The sequence below is a fragment of the Bidens hawaiensis genome, unplaced genomic scaffold (assembly GCF_021521415.1).
Source record: "Bidens hawaiensis isolate Kalapana, Puna unplaced genomic scaffold, B.hawaiensis_p1.1 tig00008968_1, whole genome shotgun sequence".
Taxonomy (NCBI): Eukaryota; Viridiplantae; Streptophyta; class Magnoliopsida; order Asterales; family Asteraceae; genus Bidens; species Bidens hawaiensis.
The window spans coordinates 360,841-380,098 of NW_027491654.1; the positions used below are offsets into that span (position 1 = coordinate 360,841).

The following is a 19,258-nucleotide window of genomic DNA, read 5'->3' on the forward strand; positions in this document are numbered from 1 at the left end:
GCGGGGTACTTCACCATTGGGAGGCTTTTCCTGCGGGAACAGCTGGCGTACTGCACGTAAGGTCTTCATCTCTGAGCATGGTTGGTCTTGCGGAACCAGTTGGTCCTTGCGCAGACGTCCCTCTTCAAGGTGAGTCTTGCGGGTCCAACTGGGCTCTGCTGGGACCTACCTCTTCAAGTCCCCCCAGTCCAATGTTCTTCTCATGAATTTTTAATAAGTGAGGTGAACTTTTAGACTTAAGCAAGGGGTTTTGTAAAGGGTTTTTAGTTTTAAGGTTTTCCGTGGGGATTCTTCCCGCGGTTTTCCTAATGTCACTCGCAGAAATTCCCGACTTTTATGCCTGATCTTTGGTTGTGATGCGGGTAGGTGTTTAACCCTTTCGCACATCGGGAGCGTTGAGTTTCACTTGCATAGATTCTTCACGAGATTTTGGTAGTTTCGGACATAGTGATCAGTTATGTTAAACCACCAATTCCGCCTTGAAGTTTCAAACAAGGTAGTTCTCAACGTTCCCGCTATGCGGAGGTGCTATTTCTCTTTCCGCAAGCACGGTCCAGAAGATCCTTCTTGGTTTCAATTCCCTGCAAGTGCTAAGTATGTGAAGGGTTTCTCCTTGACACTGTACCCGCACTCGTCTTATAGTTTCTTTACTTCCAAGGTATTCTTGGCTTCAATTCCCTGCAGGTGGTAGGTATGTGAAGGGTTTCGCCTTGACACTGTACTCGCACTTGTCTTACGGTTTCTTGGATACCAAGGTATTCTTGGCTTCAATTCCCTGCAGGTGCTAGGTATGTGAAGGGTTTCGCCTTGACACTGTACCCGCACTTGTCTTACGGTTTCTTGGATACCAAGGTAAGGGGGTATATTCCGTCTTATTTTTGAATCTTTGAATTTTTTTGGAATTTCTTTGAAATTCGAAGAGTTGGTGAAAGGATAAGAACATTCCAAACTGTTGAAGGGACGTTAGCGTCCGACGGTTTCTTCTGACAGTTTCAGGACGTGCAGGAAGTTATGACGACGTGACAGTATGTGGTCATTCCAGACGCTTTTTCAGGCGCGTGGGCGCGAGTTTTCGGGCGCGTGGGTGCGGATTTTACGGCGCGCGTCCTGTCAACAGCTGTTGCCAGCTTGCTTTTTCCACGTGTCATAGTTTCATTGCACCATCGCTTTTCTCTCTCCTCCGCATTAAATTCATCGCATTCATTGCGATGAGTATATAAAGAGGGAGAGGGTTCATCTTAATCCACACTTTCACTTCTCTCTTCTTCTTCTAAACGATTTTCGGCGAATACTCTAAGCTTTGTCGAGCATTCTCCTGAAATCGTTCCTTCTTTACTTCTAAAACATGTCTTCTGCTCACGATCTTGAAGCTACCGCCGAAGAGTCTGACGTGTACGTCGAGAACCCGACGTCTACGTCTGATAAGGACGATAAGAGCACTGCTGGCGAATGCCAGTGTGCTCTTCCCATCGAGCTTTACCAGTATGTCATCAGGAAGTTCATGCTCGAGCCATTCGAGCCTGAGTTTCCTGAGCCTCACCAGACCGTGTATGATGCCCCGAAGGGCAAAATAGGGGTATATGCCGCATTCTTCGTCTATGGGAATCTCAGGTTCCCATTGACGAAGTTTGTATACCGTGTCTTGGAGAGACACGGTGTACACCTGACGGAGGTACACCCAATGGCGATCGCCAAGATCCGCCATTTTGAATGGGTGTGCCTCATTCTTGGCGTGGAGCCCCATGTTGACCGCGTGATGACCTTCTACTCCTGGAGGTGCATCCAAGGCTGGTACACCCTGGTCACCAGGATCAAGGGTTTGAAGATCTGCACTACCGAGCGCAGTCTTCGGTCTTGGAAGCGGGAGTTCTTTTACATCTCTGCCCGTGTCGTCCCTATTGCGATGACATTCAAGAACGGGAGAGCACTCCCCAGCCTTCACTCCTCCAACTACCAGGAGGCGGAATGGTTTGCCAAGATTTCCCGGATCCAGTCTCCGGTTTACCGCTTTGCGGAGTCCGGGATGGTGATGCTCGGTATGAGCCGGGTGTGGAAGGATGCTGGGGCGGAGGCGCCACAGATTCCCATCGTCCTTGAATACGGTTTGAACTTTATCCCTTACGGTATGCTCCGTCTTCTTTGTTGACTTAGGGTTTTATTCTAACTCTTTTTATTTCAGAGGGGATGACTTGCAGTCGCTCTTGCATCCGCGGGAAGCTGGTGGTCCCGCTCGGCTGGGTACTCGTGCTCTTGACGAGAACGAGTTGCCCATCCTCGAACAGACGGCAGATCGGTTTGTGGAGGCCTACCCGCCAGGCCACGAGATACTGAGCGCCACGCGGCCAGGTAAAAGACTATTTAACCATCGCCCTCTCAATGCTCAAACCTCTGCTGGAAATCCTCTAATCTTGTCATCTTCTGATGAGGAATCCGCAGATGGTCCTTTCCTTGCACGGAAGAAGAAGGCTGTCGGCGGGAAGGGTAAGGCGAAGGTTGCCTCCACTGCCGATCAGGGGAACCGGTCTGAGTCGGAGACCGAGAGTGAAGAAGCGGCGGGGAACCCAGGTGGTGTTGAGACCACTGCTCCGGAGGTTGAAACGGCTGTCACCTCCGAGCAGCCCAGGACGACGACGGTGACCGGTACGAAGAGACCGGCTCCATCGGGTTCGTCCCCGCCTGTTCGCACCTTCAAGCTCAAAAGGACCCGTAAGTGTACATAACTTTAACTTCATATCTTTCCGCTATTATACTTATATATCTTGTCTTCGTGCAGGCGTGGATGCTACGGCATTCCAGAGTGGAGCGGGAGGGAGCAGCTCTGGACCCATGAAGGTAGGTTTGGTCAACCTACCCGAGGCGATGACCCAGGCGGCTACGCCTGCTTGCAGTACTGGTTCAGTTGCTCATCCCGTTGAGCCAACTGTTCCAGCTGTAACATTATCCCCGCCGGCTGTCAGTGCCATTTTCACAGAATCCATCACTGAGCCGGCGGTGATTTCTCTTGCGGGTTCTTCCGCAGCCGTGGCCACGGTTGTGAGTTCACCTCTGGTGAGTTCACCTCCGTTGGTTTCCACCGCGGCAGCCTCCACCATGCCTCCTCCGGCGCCTGCGACTACAGCCAGTCCTTCAGGTACGTTTGGGGTTGGGGCGTCTAGCCAATCCTTGCCTCCTTCCCGTCTCCTTGACCTTTTGGATGGACATCCCTTAGGTTCAGGTGATGGGTTTGGTGGCTATCGGCCTGTTGTCGACCCTACAGGTGCATAGGGTTATTTTGGCTTATATCCCTTTCATCATTTCTCTCTCTTAACTGTTTTTTGTTTTATTGCAGTTCGTGATTCCAACGAGGTGTACGCTCCTCGGTGGAATATCTGCCAGGGAACGACCCTCCGGACTGCTGAGGAGTGCATCGAATGGGCGCGTCACGCCGCCCCAAGCGGTGCGCTGGGGGAGGCCATGGCCAGCTACCAGGAAGGTAGGCTGTCCAACGAGCTCCGAATCCTCCTCGCCCGGATGCAGCCGCGCGTCGAGCTACTTTGTCGTGAAAACGACAAGTTAAAGACGGCGCGTAGCCTTGAAGTGTCTCAGGCGCGGGCTATCCGGGAGGAGAATGCGAAGCTTGCCGCCGTTGCTGCGGAAAAAGAGAAGGCCTTCAAGGCCCTCGAGGTTGAAGTTCAGGCCCGGCTCAAGGCCCGTTCCAAGGATGCCCAAGCTGTTAACGAACAGCTTCGGCTGGCCAAGGAAACTGAACGGAACGCAACCGAGAGGGCCACCAAGGCTGAAGCTGTTGCTGAGCCTCTACGCATCGAGAATGAGGAACTTAAAGCCAAATTAGAGAGGCTCCAGCAGGCTCATAATGCCTTGGCCATGGAAGATGCCAAGAAGCTCCAAGAGATCTTGGACCAGAGGGGGGTGCTTGACCACACTGAGCGTAAGCTAAAGGGCGTCGAAGAGGCTGCAGCCAAAGATGTGTTGCTTGCCAACCTTACAAAGAACGAAGCCGAACACGCCCGTAATGAAGCTCAAGCTGCCCTCCAGGAGGCTCTGGTTACCAAGGAATGGCTTCTTCGAGAAGCGTTGTCACAGGTATGCGCAGTTTCACAATTTCTTTACGCTTTTCCTTACACTTAGAAGAGTTTTTGATATACTTCTATTTTATAGGTTGTGCATTGGGTCTTCACGAACACATCATATGACGATGCGATGAGCACAGCCCTCAACGCTTCTCATGAGGATGGGGAAAAGGCCGGCTTCCTGCTTGGTCTAGGGTTTGTTGAACAAGGCATCCCGCCTTCCAACTTCCCTCTTTACGATGTGGATACTGAAGCTGCTTATGACCAAGCAGTGAATCAGTATGCTGCATTCCCGCATCCGGTGGTGTAGAAGGTGAATGAGATTAGTGCTGCTGATGATGGGCTAACTCTTCTCAAGGCTTTCCTTGAACCGCCACGCTCTACTGATGGTGCGGGTCCAAGTGGGAGTAGTCCTGAAGCTTGATCCTTTAGATCCCTTTCTACCGTTAGAGTAGATTTTCATTTTTGTATAGATTTATATTCTTGTACGCGGGTATGTGCCCAGCAATTCTTGTAATATTTGAATTTTGATGGAATATAAATCTTTTGTTAATGCTTTGCCTTGTAAACCTTATATGTTTTGCTCATGCATATTCTAGTTTAACCTGGCAATTTCCTAAGTACTTTGGATAAGTTAACCTTTCCACGTGGTAGATAATAGGTTAAAGTTCTGCTTCCTCTTTCGTGATTGTGCGGGTAAGACCGTCACTTTCACTTAGTGGGATGGCTAAACTTTACCTATATCTGACCTGCGTGGAGGTTTTCCTCATCTTTTCCTTAGAAATTTTCTAAGTGTTTTGAATAAGTTAACCTTTCGACGCGCGGTTGTTAATAGGTTAATGTTCAGTTTCCTCTATCATGATTGTGCGGGTAGGACCGTCACTTGCATTTAGTAGGATGACCAAACTTCACCTATAACTGACCTGCGTGAAGGTTTTCCTTATCTTTCCCTTAGAAATTTTTACCGTTTTATGTGTTTATGCGGGTTTTGCCGCCTTCCACACGCAACGACTTACTTCTTCCCATATTTATGCGGTGAATACCGGCACATCAGAGTGGAAAGTTCATAAGTATAAAGGTAAGGCTATCAACACAATGTGATAAAGGAGAATCATTTCCATTAGAAGTGGCTCTAGGCCTTTTCTTTACAAGTTTGGAATTGATCTACATGTAACATTTGCGTACTTGAGCTCCATTCCATGTTCTTGGGATGGGAGTGCCATCGAGCCTTTCAAGCCGGTATGCGCCCTTTCCCAAAACTTCTTTGATAATGTATGGTCCTTCCCAGACCGGGGCCAGCTTTCCTGGGCGCTCTTGGTTTGAAGCCTCGTTGTTACCCAATATGTAGTCTCCTACATTGAAGTTGCAGAGTTTTACCCGCGTGTTGTAGTACATTTGCATTTGTCGCTTGTAGTTCTCTTCACGCGCTGCGGCTAAGTCTCTTCGTTCTTCGGTTAGCATAAGGTCTAACCTTCTTTCCGTATCATTGTCTTCTGGCTGAATCAAGACCCTTGGTGAGGGTAAACCAATTTCGACCGGGACCATGACTTCAGTGCCATAAGTGAGGCTGAACGGGGTTTCTCCCGTACTGGCCTTTTTCAGCGTTCTATTTGCCCAAAGGACGTGTGGGACTTCGTCCACCCAGCCGGATCTGTGTTCCAAGAGTCTTTTCTTTATGCCGTCGACGATGCTTTTATTTGCTCTTTCCACCTCACCATTACCCTGCGGATGCGCCACTGAGGTACAGGTGTGGGTGATTTGAAGTTCTTCCAGCCACTCTTGTAGCTTCTTGTTAGCAAAGTTGGTGCTATGTCGCTCACCAAAGTCTGTGGAAGTCCAAAACGACAAATAATAAATTCCCAAATAAATTTTTTGATATGTTTTGCGGTTGTTTGGGCTAAGGGTTTTGCTTCTATCCACTGGGTGAAGTAGTCGATGGCTACCACTAGGAATTGAACGTTTCCTGCTGCTGTGGGAAATGGGCCTGTCACATCGATGGCCCACTTCTGGAATGGCCATGAAGAGGTGACTGGAACAAGTTCATTCTTCGGGCGATGCGTGTTGGGTGCGTAGAGCTGGCAAGACCTACATTTTCTGATGTATGCCAGCGCATCCGTATGCATCCCCGGCCAAAAGTTCCCGCATTGTTAAGCTTAGCTACAACAGCGCGTGGACCTGCGTGTACTCCACAGATGCCCTCGTGTACTTCCCTTAGGAGGTAGTCAGCATCTTGGTTGTCCACGCATCTTAGGAGTGGGTCAAGAAAGTTACGTCTATAAAGGACGTCATCGATGAGTTGATAGTTCAGTGCTTTACAACGTATTTTTCTTGCCTGTGTTTTTGACTCTGGTAGTATACCCGCCGCAAGGTAATTTATTATTGGTGTCATCCATGTTTCTGTGCCGGTTTGGATGACACAGATTTCCTTGTGCGGGACTGATGGTGCTCCAAGGAGTTCAATGCGGATATCATTTCCCAAGTGGGTGAAGGCTAACGATGCAAGCTTGCTTAACGCATCCGCAGATTTGTTTTCGCTACGCTTGACGTGTATGACTTTACAATCGTTAAAATCGCGCATAAGGGTCTTTGCTTGTGCGAGGTACAGGGCCATTGTGTCGTTCACGGCCGTGTACGTCCCGTTTATTTGGTTGGCTACTAACATGGAATCCACGTGGGCTTCCAAGTTTTTCACTCCCATTTTACGCGCAATTCTCAGCCCGGCCAAGAATGCTTCATACTTCGCTTCGTTATTCGTACTTGGAAAATCCAGTCGAATAGCGTAAGTATATTCTTGACCTGCTGGGTTGGTAAGTTTCAACCCTGCGCCTGAACCCTAGTTGCTGGCTGCTCCATCAGTGTAGAGTTGCCAGATCTCCTGGATGTCCTGTGCTGGGAAGGGTTGAGCCTCCTCCTGGCACTCTTTCTCCCACGAAGCGGGGACTTCTGCAATAAAGTCGGCCAAGACCTGGCCTTTTATGGCTGGTCTTGGCTTGTACTTTATCGCGTATTCTCCCAATTCTATTGCCCATTTGGCTATGCGTCCCGACAATTCGGGTTTGCCTAGAACGTTTGCAAGTTTGAAGTTGGTGAGAACGGTGATTGGGTGACCTTGGAAATATCGTCTTAGCCTGCGTGAAGCTTGTACAAGTGCTAAGACTAATTTTTCCAGGGTAGAGTACCGGGTTTCTACGTCTGTTAGGACACGGCTAACATAGTAGATTGGCATCTGGATGCCTTTTCGTTCTACTAGCAGGACTGCTTCGGTTGCTCTATCCGTGGCGGAAAGGTATAGGATTAATTCCTCCCCCGCTTCTGGTGCTGTGAGTGTTGGGAGTTCGATCAAGCGTGACCGAATCTCCTGAAAAGCTGCTTCCGCTTCTGGTGTCCAGCGGAAGTGCGTTTTCTTTAAGCAGTTTCTCAATGTTGACACGAATGGAAATGACTTATCCGCATGGTTTGCCAAAAAGCGGTTAAGTGCGACTAGTCGTCCATTCAGTGTCTGAGCTTGCTTGATGGTAGTCGGTGATTCCATTTTTATAATGGCTTCGACCTTTTCAGGGTTCGCTCTAAAGCCATCTTTAGTAACGATGACTCCTAAGAACTTCCCTTCTTCCATCCCAAAGGAACACTTGCTCGGATTGAGCTTCATGTTTATCTTCCTGAGCGTGTTGAAAGTTTCTTCGATGTCCTTCAACATCGCTTCCGCGTCAGGGCTTTTGATGACCAAGTCATCCATGTAGACTTCCAAGTTTCTCCCAATTTGGGCATGAAACTCTTTGTCCATCAGGCGTTGGTACGTGGACCCGGCATTCTTAAGTCCGAATGGCATCATTTGATAACAAAATGTGTCATCGGGCGTCCGAAAAGCGGTTTTGTCCTGATCATCAACGGCCATGTGGATTTGATGGTACCCCTTATACGCATCCAGGAAGCATTTAAGGCGAAACGGTACTAACGAATCTACCTTAAGATCAATTTCGGGTAACGGATAACAATCTTTGGGGCATGCTTTGTTTAAGTCTTTGAAGTCTATGCACATGCGCCATTGTTTGTTATTCTTCGGTACCATAACGGGATTTGCAACCCATGTTTGATATCTGCTAACGCGTACGATGCCCGCGTCAAGGAGTTCCTTGCCTTGGGTTCTACACGCGTTAGCTTGTTCCGCCCCCATTACTCTGCGCTTTTGTATGACTGCGTAAAAGCCGGGTCACACTTGAGCTTATGCTCTGCCTTACTTCGAGGTCCCAGTCATGTCAGCTGGTGTCCATGCGAAGATGTCAGCGTTTTTCAGTAGTAAGCGTTTGAGTAAGGTGTGCGTAGGATCAATGACTGTTGGGCCAATGGTAACGGCCTGGTTAGGGTATTTGCCATTGAAGGCCCATTCTTCCGGTTCGGTGATGGTTGGTTTAGCCATCTTTGGTTTGGGTTTAGATGAGACAGATGCGATGCATACCTGGGGAATGCCGATGATCATCGCTACACCTTCAGCTGTTGGCCATCCCATCATGCCGTGGACTGAGGATACCACAACATTGAATCTTGCCATCCCGTCTCTCCCGAAGAGAATGTCGTACGTGTGGTGTGGCTTCCTCATCACGACAAAGTCCATATCTTCTATGCGGGAGTGTTTCCCGTCCGTGAGAATGACGGGGAAAGATAGGATACCAAGGGGGTGTTTGTGCTGCCGTCGAACCCTTACATCGAGGCGCAGACCGTTTCCAGGCGTTCCTTGTCTTCGTCGTCTAGCTTGTCGAAGAACTGCCTATACATCACCGTTGACGAGGCGCCGTTGTCAGCAAAAGTGCGGGAAGTAATGTAGTGCCCCAGCTGGCTTTTGATGACGATAGGGCCTTCTTTGCTGGGTCCTCCTGGCACTCGTGGGAAGCGCACCTCAGCTTCCTTCCACGCGCATGGTTCTGTTATTCGTCTTTTTCTTCCTCTGATGTTACTATGAACCATGTGGATGCTGATGTCAACGGGCTTTCGTCCGTTGCCTTTGTATCGTTTATCATTCCTCCCTCCATTCTTGATTGATGCCACAAGGTGTGTAAGTCTTCCATCCTTGACGAATGTTTCAACAATATCCTTCAAGGATGTACACTCCTCAGTGCTGTGACCCTTTGTCCCGTGGAAGTCACAGGATTTGCTCTGATCCGCATTAGGTCGCTGCCGGATCATTGGAGCTTTTGGCCATGGGAGTTTTTCGGTGGCAAATATCTCCGTGACGCTTTTGGTGAGTGGCGTCCATCGGTGTTTTCGGCTTGATGGGTGCATGTTATCCCTTCCGCCCACTAGAGGGCGAGAGCTGGATGAGGTGTCAAAGTTTACCCTTGACTGCCAAATACCTAGCTTCCTCTTTTTGTTTTGTCGAGCGGTCCGAACGTTGTTTTCTCTAGTCCTCTGCGTGTAGAGGTGTGTATTCTGGGGAAGATCCTTACCCAGTTGCTTCTCCGTTTCGGCAAAGCGCTTGGCCGCCGTCATGATGGCATCCCATGTGGATGGCATGCCGTCCTTACCCGTCAACGTGCGGATAAGCTCTGGGTATTCGGCGCCCTGGATGAAAGCGGCGCGAACAAGATCTTCGCTTATGGTGCCCAGACTCAGCTTTTTGGAGTTGAAGCGTGTGATGAAGTCTAGTAAAGATTCATCCTCCTCTCTGACGCTGTTGAGGATCGTCCACTGTTCTTCAGTATATTTCCTCTGTTGACTGAAGTGTTGGCTGAACTTGTGTTGAAAATCCGCCCAATCATAGATGTGGTGGACCGGTAAACGATCAAACCACGCCCTGGCCGCTCCAACCAGCGTCATCTGGAACATATAACACCACGTGGGTTCCGTCTAGTTGCTGACGGTTGCCCCCGCTATGAATCTGTTTAAGTGATCGTCTGGGTCGGACATACCATCATAAGTGCCTATGTTGGACATTTGTTTGGCACTTTTCGGGGCGATTGCTTCCGCAATGTCCCTTGCAAACTTGGACGTTCCCGCATTTGCAACAGTTGGTCTAAAGGTTTTGGAGAAGTCACGTGGGTTTCCCCCCGCGGTCCTTGGTTTGAAGGTTTCTCCGAAATTCCTTCTTGGTTGGAAGTCCGTTTCCTTACGCTTCCCTTTCGCCCTATGGCGAGGGTTTGCGTCGGTGTCGGATTCCTCCCGATCATCGTCCGAGTACTCGCACTCACTGCTCATGTTGAGCTGTTGTCGAGTGCTTCCGAATTCGTCAGCCTGTTGGAGTGAACGCAAGCGTTCATCCAACTCAGCTTGAAATTCCTTCTGACGTGCTTCGGCCCACGCCTTAACTTGATCGAGTGTTTGGCGGGGGAGCCTCGTCTGTTTCTCCAACTGGGCATCGGTGAGTCCCAGTGAAAGATTGTTTACTGCACTTGCCCCGGCTTGGGTAACCGGGGTAGTGTTCGTAAAATTTGTGTAACCGACGGTGTTCCCCCCAGTAGCTGGGGTTGTGGTTACCGGGGTTTCTTGGTCACTCACTGGCCTTGGGACCGGAGTAACGTTAACCATCCTTTCAGAGGTTTTTGAAAAAACTGAGAATTAGTTCTAGCTTTTATGCACGGATGGCGCCAATGAAGAAACACTAATTGACCCCGGGCAGATTACGGATAATCTGGGGGTTAAATAGATGTTTCCCACGAGGGTTAGGTCCGGCAGAGATGGTTATTCTGATGACCTGCAAAACAGACACCGTGAGCTCGTCACTGAGAAGGGGGGGTTCCTCCTTGTGACCACCCTCCGGCGTGAGAATCAGACTAGATTGCTCTGAATATAAGTGTATATAAAGAGAGATTGCTAGAGAAGATAAGATACAAGATAATGATACCGTTCCAAGGTGTTGGAGTATTTATAGCCGAAGGTAGGTTTCCAAGCAGGTACAGCCAGCTGTATAATATTCCTTTTCCACCAACTGTGGGCTACGCACGTGCCATGCTGGTAGTTGGTGGGTAGGCAGCGGCTGATAGTGACATGGCCGGCTGTGTACTGTTCCTTTTCCACCAACTGCAGGCTATGTACGTGCCACGCAAGGGTTGGTGAGTAGGCAGCGGCTGATAGTGACATTTTGTACTAGAGCGTGCTCCTCGTACTGTTGTCGGTGAGCTGTCACCCTGTGATTGGTTCATGGGCCGCTCTGGTCAGATCTTGTCTATTTTGTCCATACCTTGGTAGGTATAGTACAAAAGACCTTCCAGAAGCGTACGGACTGGCTCATTTGGGCGGGAGTGTTCCCGCCTTGCTCATTCCTTCAGGTGACATTACTGAATTATTGAGTTAGTGCCTTATGCGTGTAGCCTTGCTGTTAGTGCGGATAGCCTTCCCTGATGGCTTGTACCCGCAGCTGCGGGAACAGGCGGGGTACTTCACCATTGGGAGGCTTTTCCTGCGGGAACAGCTGGCGTACTGCGCGTAAGGTCTTCATCTCTGAGCATGGTTGGTCCTACGGAACCAGTTGGTCCTTGCGCAGACGTCCCTCTTCAAGGTGAGTCTTGCGGGTCCAACTGGGCTCTGCTGGGACCTACCTCTTCAACCATGGTTACGTTATTTGAAGGTAGACAAGGTTCAGGATCGTTACATGGCGTGGCAGAATCGGCGGATGAAAAGTGTGTGGTTCTCCACTTGAAAACGCTGTTGCAGCCATTGTGGTCTAACAGATGGATCTGAGCCTTTTCGTTTTATATTTCTCAATCATAATTTCTAGATGTTACTTGATGTTTTTTGTTGATAATTTGGGGGTTTAGACGCCATGCTCCAACAATTGAAATAGATCGACTATAGACTGTTTCAGGTAGTTAGTCTCTAAAACCTTTTAATTTTCCTGTTGTTTTGTCATTTTTTTCTGTTTCTTTATATGTAGGGCTTTGTTTCTAAAGGTTCTTATATTTGTACATGTTACCCGCACTGATGATTTGAATGATTCTCAGTTACCAATGTTACTTCTCTTCTACAGGTAATTTTTAATCAATTTATTGATTTGGTTGTTGTAGAATTTTAGTTTTCTTTATTGATTTCGTGGTTGATGGTTTTGTATTCGCCTGCATGAAGTTATCAGATGGTGAACAACGGGTCAACTAACAAGTCATAGCGGCTTGGGTAAAATCAGGTCTTTTTACAAAAGTTTTAAGTAAGGTTAAACTCAAAACGGGTATGTCACATTATTGTGTAGATTGTAGAGGTGATGTTATGCTAATCTGTAACTGCATGTTTTTTTGTAGCACACTGCTTTTGGTTGTCGTGAATTGAGTAACAATATTTATCTCGGTAACTATTACTTTATTGTTCATCTTTTATTTGTTATAAAATGCAAATGTCGACATAAAAATTCAATTTTATAAACACTTGGTTTTTTTAACTGAGGCTCACAAAAGACATGATGGCTTGGTGGGAACTATTCTTGTAATAAAGGTTGGTATATTAATAACAAAAAAAAATGTTGGTAGTTATATATTATATATTCTTTTTTTTTTTGTAGGCTTTCCCTGAATACCAATTTGGGAAGCATGTAGCTGATGGTAACACCAATGAATTGATGCATTATGTAGAGAAAGTTGATACTTTGTATGTTTTTTATTAAACTCAAAGTCAGCAACTTATGATTGGCAATCAACACTTTAGGTAACAAATTTTTATATAGTGTTAACTATTTTAAATTACACCATTTGAGTGCAAAGACAATTTTGGAAATACTTTAATTTTTAATTTTTGATATACTTTTAGTTTTTAATCGCAATTTTTTTGTTATAGGATATTTATATATGTGCAGTAGACATTTTAAAGTCAAATGATCTAGGGGCTTTATTCATATGCCCCTTTGTTTAGAGTTTTGACTTTGGGTTTTTTTCTTAAACATGTATAATCTTTGATTTGCTTATTTTGATTCTTTACACGTGCTTTGTAGTTGAATGATACCATTTTTTGGTTTCATCGAGATGAAGAATGCATTTTTTTTTGTCTAAACGGAAGTGGACATGAAATGATATGTGGTCGTCAGACACACATCGTAGGCACCTTGCGTTGTTTTCTGTGTATGTTGCTTCGTAGCCACATGTACTTTTACAAAGTTTGATCTGCGTTTGGGCCTTTAAATAAACCATAGCCGTGTTTCTTTCGCTAGAGATAAAATATTGGCCTAGCTTCCCAGTAAGAGGTAAAAGATATAGTTTATCTAATGGGTAGAAGTTCTCTGCAAACTTATATACCAAAAGTATCATCTACTACATTTGTAACTACTATTTGATTATTTCTACTTTAAGATTGTTGCTGTTATTTTAGTGAAATTTTATATTTGTAACATCAGTTTTGAAATTGCACGATCCTGCCGCGAAGCGCGGGTAAACCATCTAGTTACTCATATTTGTTAAATCCAATATGTTTCACTTTTCATTTCTCGTTTTCTTCAAGTATTTAAGATGAACTAGTTTAAGCATACATACAGGCTTAATGCCAAGGATTTGAAAGTGTTGTTGTCAAAGTCACCATAGGTTACAACGGGAAGATTTGAAAGTGTTGGGTCCGTACGAAAACTGAATTGAATTCAATAAGGTTCAACCCGCACCAAAAACCAAATAAGAATTTGTTTGTTTTTTGTTTTCAACTGAATAAACCAAATTCACTCAGTAATATTTTTTCTGTTTTTAACATCTAGTATATAGCATCCAAAGTTATGCGACGTCCGGTCCGGGAGAAGGAATGAGGGAATCCATCAATGTGTTGATTCCTTATTAAACAACACTTCTATTTATTGTTTTATACTCAGGTAATTTTTGTAATTCTTTATTTTTGAACCGGATAATTATGGTCTTGAAGCTATGATTGTCCAATAATATAACTAAAATCGTGTTTTTCAAAATTTATCTCTAATTTTTAAAAAACCCACATCCCATACACCACACCAATCTCTATATACGTTTTTATATTATTTTTCCCCTTTCCTTTTTTATTATTTATTACTCTTTCTTAAGACAAAATGGCAAAACATGTCATTTATGTTTTCATGGTTTTTCAATAGTCGTCATTTGGAAAACTTAATGACTGAAATCATATTCTGTGTTTCCAAAATGTTGCACGTTACATCCTTTTCCACTAACCCAGTTAGATTTTTTTGTTAACTCACATAATTTCATCATCCAGCTCATTTCCCCCCTTTTATAACCCTCCCCCGTCGTTTCCCTCCTTCAATTAGAAATTACGTATTTCCACCTTTGTTCTATCTCATCTTACCCCTTAATCCATTTGACCAAATTCATATACAAAATTCAACTAAATAATACTGTAATAATATTATAAAACCGTTACATTAAAAATCAAACAAATACTCACTATTATTACCAGCTATTACTACCGATTCAAGAACTTGAAACCCTAGGTGACGTCACCAAGAACAACGGCAAGAGCCGGGGCTCCGAATCCCTATTGGGAGTACCCGCGGGCGACTGGTGCAAATAATGCCACTTTTGCGCAACCGCCTTATCTTCAGCTGCGACATCTAAACCACCAGGTGACAGGGTAATAAAAAGGTCCGGTACGAGAGGTGTCACCGGACTTATTACCAGCGCCGGAAAGTTGAGAATCCCCAGTGCGAGAATGTCCAGCGTTCCGGGTCGCTTGGGAGAGTCCGACAACCCGGATGCAAACCCGGGTACTAATGGGTTGATCTTGAAATTCTTCATGTTGTTTCTGCGTTCGTATAACTTGGATGGTTTCTTGGTGGGGTTTTTTATTGGTGGGATTGGGCTTCTGGTCGAGTTGGAGGATCTGTTTCTGCGTCGTTCCTTTTCATTACGTATTTACCCTCACGTGCAGGTCATGTGATCGGAGTTAACGAAAAAATCTAACTGGGTTAATGGAAAAGGACGTAACGTGCAACATTTTGGAAACACGGAATATGATTTCAGTCATTAAGTTTTCCAAATGACGACTATTGAAAAACCATGAAAACATAAAGGACCTGTTTTTCCATTTTATCTTTTTTTAATACATAGATATGTGTATGTGCGTGTGAGAGAGAGAAAAAGATGACATAAAGGTGAATAGTAGCCTTTTGAATTTGAGGGGGCGTGTGGGTTTTTGTTAAATTTTTGGATAAAAATAACAGATGATATATAGTTATGTTTTTGTTAAATTTTCAAAATTTTGTAGTTATACTGTTATAGTGAGAGATAATGGATGGAATGGGGCAGTCTAAAATTATAAATAGCCAAGTCTAGAGGTGTACAGAAAGAAACAGAACCCGGTGAAAAAAAAAATAGAACCATTTTTTCACACATAGTGTTCTATACAAACTAGAACCAACCCTATCTGTAGAGTACATATAAGGTATGCATTTTGATCACAACACCTAGAACCGTAACCGTACCCGATTATACCGGAACCACTTATACTCTATACTTGATACCATATTAATAGAAACATGATTTTAAGTATTTTTTATGTTTATTTTATAACTTTTATATTTAAGTTTCCAAATGAGTAAAAAAATTGTACTTGAGTGAATTTGTGATTATTGTAATATATTTGAACTATTTTTACAATACAAAACAAATTTAGTTTTTAAAAGAATTAATTTTCGTGTAAAATAATAACACACTCACAACCGAATATCCATACCCCGACCCATACCTGTTCTCAATATCCAATTATGCTCGATATTTGTACCAGAATCTACCCGGTTTCTATACACAATTTTCTAATACCCAATCATACTCAACCATGTTCCATACCTGGAATCAGATATTAGAGAAACCCCATTTGAACACCTCTAGCCAAGGCGGTGTTTCGGTCAAAGCATGAATGGTTACAAATTATTACTGTAGATTAAAAAAAAGGTCGGTGAAACAAGGTCGTTTTTATAGTTTTTTTTTCAAATTTTGTATTTTTTTTGTTTTTTCAAATTTTGTTTTAAGAACGTAACCAATAGTGACCAAAGTCGTGTCGACTCACTGCCGCAATGTTTAGGTTTTACCAACATTGAACGTAACTGATGCTGACTGAATTCTTGTCAACTCGCCACCATAATGCTCGGGTTTTACCAACAGTGTTTGGGTTTTAATATCGCCCGTATGACCAAGTAAATGTCGTTTTAAATATTTTTTTTTTTTAGATATTAGTTTGATGAATTTATTTTTTAGCTATAGTTTTTATACCACAACGAACATAACCGATATCAACCGAATTCACGTTAACTCACCGCTGCAATGCTTAGGTTTTATTGACCAAAATTCGCCGTGCAACACGCGTGGGGAAATCTCTAGTTAAGTCGTAATATCTCATGTCTCATTCTGAAACCATGTCTGGGAAAAAGAATCCAAAAAGTTACAAATTATAACTGGATCATTTTGAGATTATAAATAGTTACACCTTCAGCCTTTGATATTTGATATAAAGAAACCCCTATATGCTGCATGCTAATTATTTTATAACATAAAAAGTAAAATAGAAAGTTCACTATACAGCCTATATATTTGGTTGAACATGTACAAAATCAGTTGTTCTACTTCAATCATAACTTGGTCTTTTCCTCTTTCCTAACAGATCTCTATGCACACAAGTTAAAACTTTAAGGAAATCATTTCCATTTCTCTCTTGTTCTTTCTGAATCATTGTTGCAGATCGCGCGGTCGATTCACCACACCAACTTACCTCAATCAGTTCTAGTGTCAAGATTTCTCCAATATCACATGGAATCTCTTGAAGCCTTGAACAATGGCATACAACTAATCGTTGCAGCCTCGGAAATTGCCTACTTGAAGCTTCCCATTTCACAATATCCAAATCTTGCAATTTCAAAAACTTAAGGTTTGCAAATTCAACATCACTCGCTTCCCATATTTCACCAATGCACGCGTCAACATTCAGTTTTAAAACTTCAAGATTCGGTAGCAACCCAAATGTTTGAATCTCATTCCAATCCAAACAAGTCTCTGATAAGGTTAGTCTTGTAAGTCTTTCAGGAAACATAAGTAGGCTGCATGATTTCACGGGTGCATAATATTTCATTGTGTTTGATAACTTTAACGTTTGAAGGCAATTCAAAGAGCGTATATTTGGAAACTCCAAGACCCCTAAAGTAGATATTAACGGTCCACAAAAACTGATCTTTCTAAGATTAGGAGTTCTGGTCAAAATACTTAAACAAGAAGCAGAAGGGCAAACACCTGAAATAGTCTGCAAATTACTTAACATTCCTATTAAGTTTCCAGAAGACAAGTCTTCAATAAGAGTCTGCCCTGACTTAATATAAAGATGCCTTAAATATTTGATATCCCATGTAGTTCTTGGTAGAATAATATTTGTGGTTGATGATATGATCAAGATTTGTAGGTGTGTAAGCTTGGATATTGATGTTGGTGGATTCCCGTCTTCAGAATTAATCGCTAGATATCTTAAGTTAACTAGATTTGGTATGTCCATAGGAAATGAGGATATAAAGATGGATTCCATATCTAATATCCTAAGATACTTGTAACTGCCGTGGTCAAACGGTTTACACTCTTGAAAACATTCACCTAATTCTATGGGACAACACAAAACAAAGTTAACATGTTGTGTAGAATGCTCAGAAGACGTGCCAACATGATGTGTAGAATGCTCAGAAGAAGTGCCAACATGTTGTGTAGAATGCTCAGAAGACATGCCAGGTAGAGGATTGGTTCTTATCTGTGCATCTAGAACAGGAGAAATTGATGAAGAGACACGCCCGTACCTGTCAGTTGTTGATAAATGTTTTCTAGTGAATCAGGATCATGTTGTGTAAAGACACATTTCAAGATGGAAATATTAAAGGTGTCATTTCTAGCCTAATAACTTATGAATGGTTCAATTCGGGTCGTGTTTATACTTTTATCTCAAACACGTCAAACTGGGTCGGACTCGCACTACAAAAGGAACAGGTTAAAAACTAGAGGTGGCAATCATCACCTATTGTTCAAATAATAGGTTAATTTAGGTAAAAAGTAAATTGTCTATGGGTTCACTTGGGCCAACAGGTCAAACTGGGTGACCTTAAATTAGTTAACGGGTCAAAATGGGTTAGCTTAAATTAGTCAATGGGCCAAAACGGATAACCACCATAAACATCTAACCTAAAAAAGGTCAAAATGGGTTAGCTTAAATTAGTCAATGGGCCAAAACGGATAACCACCATAAACATCTAACCTAAAAAAGGTCAAAATGGGTTAGCACCAACAATAACCATTGTTTATCTTTGCCTACTTGACGTAGCAGCCACCAATGTCACCGCCGCCACTGTCGTTCCACCACCGCGTCCCCTACCGGTGGGTGGATACTTTTTGTTTACAACTCATTATAACCGGGGGTCTAGTGGGGTAGATGGGTTAGGGTGGCAGGTACTTTTTTCTATAAACGACTCAATTTAGCCCAGGGTGGGGTGGGTGCGTACCCCCCCCCCCCCTAAAACGACTCATTTCGACCCGAGGGTGGGGTGGGATGGGTAGTTTTTTTTTACTGAATCGTTTTAACCTGGGATGAGGGGTGGGTTGGTAGTTTTTTTTTTCTAAAACAACTCATTATAACCTGATCTTATTTTGGCCAAACCTGTTTTGATCCCAACCAAATTGATACTTTTTCAAAAATGACCCAGACTGACCTGTAACCCGAGCCCGCCCGTTTTCAGGCCTAGTTAATACTTGAAAATCACGCAAAGTCTAGTTTTAATGCATACGAATTTGTAAACTGTTTCATTCCAAGACTTTGATTATTATTGTTTCACATTCCAGCCTCTTTCACGCCATACTATATAGTTTTACCATTTCGATCTAAACCTGTTCCCCAACACCACACCCGCCCATTCTTTCACCTCTATAAACATATACAAAGTTGTAAAAACACCAATACCTGTAACTTATAGGAGAAAACCCTTGTTCATTTGCTTTCCACATGCACAAACTTCGCAATAGATCATGAACATGACACGCTTTAATTTCTCCATCATCGCCTTTTTCGGAAACTGTAACCAAACTTCTCCCAAGTAAATCCATCAAGTAATCCTCCGCCACATCTTCCAAACTCTTACTCCCGGTTTCATCTATGAAACCCTGAGCAACCCATAACCGAATCAGTTTGTGCACAGGGATATCACAGTCTCCCGGAAATACCCCTAGATAAAGAAAACACGGCCTTAAATGTGAAGGCAAATGGTTGTAACTTAAAGCTAAAGTATCCAT

The 19,258-nt window shown here is 44.1% G+C and overlaps 1 protein-coding gene, 1 long non-coding RNA gene and 1 pseudogene across 2 annotated transcripts; 1 reads left to right on the forward strand and 2 right to left on the reverse strand.

The window, feature by feature from the left end:
* The first annotated feature begins 11,869 nt into the window (after nt 1-11,869).
* On the forward strand, nt 11,870-12,187 carry LOC143530643 (uncharacterized). Its single transcript, XR_013134903.1, has 2 exons — nt 11,870-12,027; nt 12,123-12,187. It is a non-coding gene; the product is annotated as an uncharacterized LOC143530643 (long non-coding RNA).
* Nucleotides 12,188-14,422: 2,235 nt separating this feature from the next.
* On the reverse strand, nt 14,423-14,746 carry LOC143530649 (VQ motif-containing protein 4 pseudogene; annotated as a pseudogene).
* Nucleotides 14,747-16,491: 1,745 nt separating this feature from the next.
* LOC143530652 (putative late blight resistance protein homolog R1B-23) lies at nt 16,492-19,258 on the reverse strand. Its single transcript, XM_077026131.1, has 2 exons — nt 18,930-19,258; nt 16,492-17,778 (listed from the first exon to the last, which is right to left on the reverse strand). Exons 1-2 carry the CDS (start codon nt 19,256-19,258, stop codon nt 16,572-16,574), a joined length of 1,536 nt encoding a protein of 511 aa, XP_076882246.1. The 3' UTR covers nt 16,492-16,571.

Coding starts and splice junctions, on each gene's coding strand:
- LOC143530652 (XM_077026131.1), bottom strand. CDS start 19,258: ATGGATACTTTAGCTTTAAGTTACAACCATTTGCCTTCACATTTAAGG. Junction 17,779..18,929: donor TTTTCTCCTATAAGTTACAG/GTATTGGTGTTT, acceptor AACAACTGACAG/GTACGGGCGTGTCTCTTCAT.